Source organism: Micrasema longulum, unplaced genomic scaffold (genome assembly GCF_059751315.1).
Source record: "Micrasema longulum isolate JH-2025_06_02 unplaced genomic scaffold, ASM5975131v1 h1tg002243l, whole genome shotgun sequence".
NCBI classification, from domain to species: domain Eukaryota; kingdom Metazoa; phylum Arthropoda; class Insecta; order Trichoptera; family Brachycentridae; genus Micrasema; species Micrasema longulum.
In genome coordinates this window covers 269,094-275,094 of record NW_028279402.1, presented here as the reverse complement: position 1 = coordinate 275,094, position 6,001 = coordinate 269,094, and the positions used below count along the sequence as shown (strand labels likewise).

The 6,001-nt window shown below is 33.1% G+C and overlaps 1 protein-coding gene across 1 annotated transcript in view; it reads left to right on the top strand.

Annotated features, from left to right (window-relative positions):
* Positions 1 to 226: 226 nt before the first annotated feature.
* Positions 227 to 6,001, top strand: part of LOC148272678 (rho-related GTP-binding protein RhoE-like) — a gene marked incomplete at its 5' end in the record, with an annotated part of 47,638 nt that continues 41,863 nt past the window's right edge. Inside the window, one exon of the mRNA XM_088239734.1 lies at positions 227 to 314. Within this exon, the coding sequence (XP_088095860.1) occupies positions 227 to 314 (88 nt within the window). The remainder of the gene's footprint in view (positions 315 to 6,001) is intronic.

Below are 6,001 nucleotides of genomic sequence, written 5' to 3'. Positions count from 1 at the left end.
GTACTGTATGTTTCCTGAATAAAAGAAAATAAAAAAAATAAAAATAAAAAAAAATCATTTTTTTATAGAACTTTTATGCATTTTGTGTAGTGTAGCTCACCGCTATCATTATTAGACTTTTTGGCATGTTGTGATGCAACACTGAACAATTATTATGTATAATTAGATCTACGACTAGTAAAAAAATACTAAAAAGCAATTTTCTCATGACATTTTCTTGTTTCAGGCTTACACTCCTACCGGATTTGAAAAATATAGTGCTACCTACAGCGTGACAGATTACAAAATAACATTTTCTGTCTGGGACACATCAGGTTTGCTATTATTTTATTTATTTATTTAAATACTCATTCAGTCCATTTAGTTGCAATGGAATATATATGTATAATTAAAATAAAAGCTAGGACACATAAAAAAATATCGATTTCAAGACAAGATCTGTTCTATTTTCGTGGTTGTTTAAATCTACAAAGACTTACACCAAAAAATCTAGATCTTATCTCGAGTGTACCCAATGCTATTTTTTCCGGAACGTAGTAAAATAGTCAGCGCGTTTGTATACCGACTGATAATCTTACCTTAAACTAACAAAAAATACTAAGATACGCTGTAGTTGATGTACCAATGCAATGCCCTATGTACCATTGAGTGCGGAAAGAGAATAATTCAAATCGGGTTGTAGTCCCGTGACTAGCGTCGCGGAATCAAGGATCACGAACCTTTCTGTACCCCAACTTGATTCCCATTTTCTCACAGTGAATTTTTGACAACTCGTGGAAAATGGCATCTTAATTGAAATATTTGAGTAAATCACACAATTTAAAAAAATATAAAATTTTAGTTAAACATGTGACAATATTCGATTTGTCATAACTTTGTCTCTTTCTTTTGCATTGAAAATGGGCACAAGAGAAGCTGAAAGCGACGTTGTTAAAAAGTCCTCAAACAGCTTGACCGATCACAATGGAACATGATTTACCGAAAGATAAATTTTAATCATGAAATTACAAAAAAAAAATCAAGTTATGATGTTGCGCCTTGAATCCGCAGCCTATAATATGCAGGTTATGTGCAGTTCTGTCTGTAGTCACATAATAAATGTACATTGTATGGTCAATAGAGTGGGCCGATATTTTTTTTTTCCGAATTTTGAAATGAAAGTGGCCTGAAAAGTTGCCCTTTGGATTACTCGGAAAGCAAAAAATATTTGATACTACCTTTGGCCCTCAACCAGAGCTTGAAGTTTTCAAAAAAGTCAAATTTTCTCGCTAAACCGGCTGTAATTTCGTATTTAAGTAAGAAAATCAGTCCATTTAAATTTTATAATGTGCATTGAACCTTATTTAATAAGCATTTCAGGGCGTGAGTTGCACTTTGTTTTGTAATAAATGGGTAGAATTGTTTTAATGAGCCATTGTTTTCGTCAATATTAGCCAGGCACTCAACGGAATCAGTTCCGCGGAGTGTAAAATTATTGCGTTTTGGTAGTTCTTAAACTTATTTGAATTTGTAATGTGATTAAGTTATATCTTTACTAAAAAAAAATAATGTATAACTACTGGTAATTAACAAAATGTTCAGACAGTTATAAATTTCAAACCTCGTTTGAGGGCCAAAAGTAGTATGGAATATTTTTTTTATTAAATTTTACGTTCAATGTGATCCAAAATGCAACTTTTTAGACTTTTTTACTTTGATGTCTAAAAGAATAAGAAACTTCATACAGTATCGGCCTACCCTAATGGTCAACTATTGTTGTATTATATATTATAATATGCAACTGTGTGTTTAGAATTCAGAAGGATTTTGGCTGGTTTGATATTCTTGCACAAATTAATATCTAAATGTAAAGTTTCCCACGATATCCTTGCTCAGATAAACCTTAATGTACCTCACCGTAACTTGTGTACCAATCCTGTCTTTGCTGTGGGAAATTATAAAACTAACATTGGGTCCTTTTCCCCTCTGTCGAGAATCCTCGGAACAGTAAACGAAATCTCACTAAACAGTACTGTCGGTGTGTTCCTACAGCTTGCTGTTGCCCTTGGGCAAGCATTCAAGAAGCAAGCGGTGTAGTCACTCCTGACTCACGATGACACACTTGCCATGTCCGCCTAGATTATGTCATATTTATGCCTTTTGTTAATTATACCTTTTATAAATTAAATAGATTTTATGACTGTTTAGATTACTCATTAACGCCAATCTGTTAGGGCTAACTTAAGCCTGTTGATTGGCTTAAAAAAAAAAAACTTTGTCACCAATATTCAAAAGTCGATATGTTTTATGTAATATGTGTTACATTTACATTTAAAGTAATATTATAAATTTTGTATGATTAGTTATTTAATGTTATGTATACTTTTTTATGTGACAACATTTACAATAACAATATTATGTGGAAGCCTCTAATTGGACTTTATAATATGTATTTATAATATAATTGTATCTTATAAATTTAAAAATGTCTGTTGGCTTTCCAATGAAATAAAATTAAAATTAAAAAAACAAAACGACAAACAATCGCGGTGAGAATTTTTTAACTCGTCGGTTACTACCGATAAGCGCGTCCACTGTGATTGAGAAACTGATTTTCTGGATGTAAATTAATGATGTATTATTTCCACATCCGCTTTAAACGAACCCCGATTTTCAATGGAGGGAATTAATTTCAATTGCAATATTTCAAATCTATCGTAAGAAACACTCGAGTTCTCTCCGATTAATTATGTTTAATGTTTATCCAGTCTGTTACCTCTGGCATTAAATGGGTCACAATTAATTCAACCAAAATTCAAGTGGATTAACATATAACTGCCTATTCTTAGGCTTTATTTACAGCCTTTACAGTTTCCTCAATCCCCGATTAAAGTTAATGTCTCCAATTAAGCGGAGAAATTTCCAATTTCCAACAACTGCCTTTCAAATAACAATCATCAAAAGTAATAAATAGTACGTAAAGGGGGCCTCTATTCTCCTATCTAGGCGACGATATCATACATTTCCGTGTTTGGCAGATCCATAAATGAACACACTGAGCTTCGTTATCGTCTATTATTGTCGAATGAAAATTAGGCATAAACTTGAATTATTGACATACATACCTGAAACAAGACTAACTCAAGAAAACCACGCGCCGACCATGCTCTAGGACCCGTTTCGTCTGCTCTAAGGTGTGAGAGATTGTTAGGATGATTAGGATCTTTGCATATGATTGTTTCTACTGTTGGTATTAGGATAATGGTGTTTGCGAGGGATTCAGTACTACGACGAGAAATAATTTCACCTGAGTTCGATAATGATCATGTAAGGATCTGTGTTAGGATTTTGCCAGTAGTGTCTTGATATTTCAATGTTCCTCTGTGATTTGGTATAGATACGTATTGTTTTTTTTCTGTTGCTTGAGTGCATGTTGTATAAGGCACATTATTTAAATGTTTTTTTATATGTATTTGGGTTTTGTATCGTTGTTTGATTTGTTTGTATTACTACGTTCTTCTTCCTTTCTGAGGCGGGATCTGGAGCATGCGGCTGCGGTCTTAATTTGGAACTAACACTGTATTCCTTCACTGTCATACTGGGAAATGAAAAAAATGTGATTATGCTGACCATGTGTACTTGATTGATCACAAATTGACAATACTGCAGTGAGATGTACAATAAAAGCTTCGAAAGTTTCTCTGATTTGTTATTTTCGCGGTTTGATTGTAAAGAAATATAAAATTTTCGCCAAATAAGTTTTTTTTTAAATTGACAGTGATATGCGAAACTGAAGAAAGACTCAAGTCTTTATGAACAGTTTCGGGAAAAAAGTGGATGCTTTCATACCTAAAACAAGCGTCTAGCCTTTTTATGCCTACATTTTCATTGTGCAGTAAATTTTCCTTTACCATCGAAATGATTAACAAGATCGACTCATTTAAATTTCATAAATCATTCTCCTTTTATTTCTTTGACTTTTTTTTGTGTCATGCCTTCGCATTTTTAGTTTATTCATATGCTAAACAACTATCTGACTGTAATTTAATCAAAATTGTTATTTTCTCTCATTACCATTCTGCTTTCAGTCGTCATCTGCCAACGCCTACCGATATTAAATATTTCAAAACGTACGAATGTCAAAACGAAAATAACTTTTAATTTGGATTGCCTTTCCTACCCGCCCCCCGCTTAAAAAGTACCCTTGAAGTATCGCAGATGTATGAAATTGAATACTTTTTAGATTTTGCCAAATTATGGTAATATTACTGTTCTTAATAATTCTTCCTTTTCAAAGTTTTTGGTTTCTTTTAAACTAAGTTTTTATTCTGTATTAAATTTACATTAATCTTTATAAATACTAAAGGGTATTTTGAAAGCGTCGAAATAATAATGTAAATTATTAAATAATATTTACAACGGCGAGTCTAGAAAAAATTAAGTTTTATATTTTGAACCTTTTTAAGGCTTTTAAAAGTGCCCTTTTTAAAATGATATTATGGAACAAATTTCATAATCATCATCACTACTCCTCTTCCGCATTTTTTTTGCATAAAACACTATTTAAGTAAACTAAATGCAGAAAATTATATTTTCGAACCGAGTTATTGTCCGGTTATAGTGTTGTGGACTCACAAATTAAAGGACCAAGGTTCGACCCCGGCTTCACAGCTCCATTTACATTTTCTAAAAATGTTTGGTTTAGGAAATTTTAAAACTCGTGTCTCCAAAATTTAATTATTTTTTACACACTTTATAACGTTAAGTTGGTGATGAAATCTTAATCGTTACCTTTTTCTTAAAAATTAAAGCATTCAATCGTACTGAAAAGCTTCCTGAAAATAAACGAAAAAAATTATTAAAAACATTTTTTTTAAAATGAACTACTTTGAATAACGTCACTGATTCATATGAATCAATCTATATTAGAGCTATGGAAGATGTTCGGTTTGCTTGCCATGAATGGACCAATGGGAAGAACTGAAAGGGGGAATAAGCGGAAAAGAGCCTCTGACATCACACGCGGAGTCATAAATACAAAATTTAAAAAAATTGTAGCGCTAATAAAACCATATATAAAGATTGGAAAAAAAATTGGCTTAGTTTAATAGTTTATTAACAAATAAAAAAAACACTTAACTTCCTCAAAAAATATTTTTTTTTTAATGTGGCATAAGTCAAAAAAGATCGTTTACAGAAAAACAGTTATTTGTGTTTTGTCCTTATTATGATATCATGTGATTTTTATTAATGACATATAAGTAAAAAAAAAATCAACTCACTTAAATACACTTTGATAATTTGATATCATCAAAATTCTTATTAAAATACAGGCTTAGCGAAAATTCCAATTAATTAACAATTATCGGGTACACTACGTGATGATCGGTTTTTCCGTCGGCGGACCTGGGCGGACCGCTCGTCTTCGGAGTCACTTCCGTTCTCCGCGAGCGGATCTTCCGTCAGCGTCCAATCGGCAAATTTGCATTGCATGTTTTCTAATGGAATGCGCCACATTCGGCGGACAGTCCGAGTCGACTGGAAAAGAGATATTCCGCCACGGAATATGTAGTGTGGCTGCTCGTTTGGTAACGGATTTATCGCGACGGAAGATCAGCGACGGATTTTCCGCTGTGTGTTTTCCGCGCTAGTCTAAATAGAAAATAAGTGTTTGACTGGAGAAATTGCCAGTGCGTTAAAATAATGTAACTCCAGACTCCTCATTATTTCAGTAATTACGGGAATTACTTTTTTTTTTCCAACAACGATTTCGCCAAAAAATCCATAATCCTCTAAATCTTGTTAGGCACAAAGTTCTTACATTCCAAGGGTACTCCAATTGGCAGAATCCATTAAATACGCCGTCATCGCCGCGCTACTATGTGCTACCGTCATATAATTTTTCGCGACTTTTTTTAAAATTTGTACCATGGGTTGATCTTTTTCTTCCTCTCTGACATTTTGGCGTCCCGAAGCCGTACTTGAGACAACGGGACAGGCCACCTAAAAATAGTACGATCCT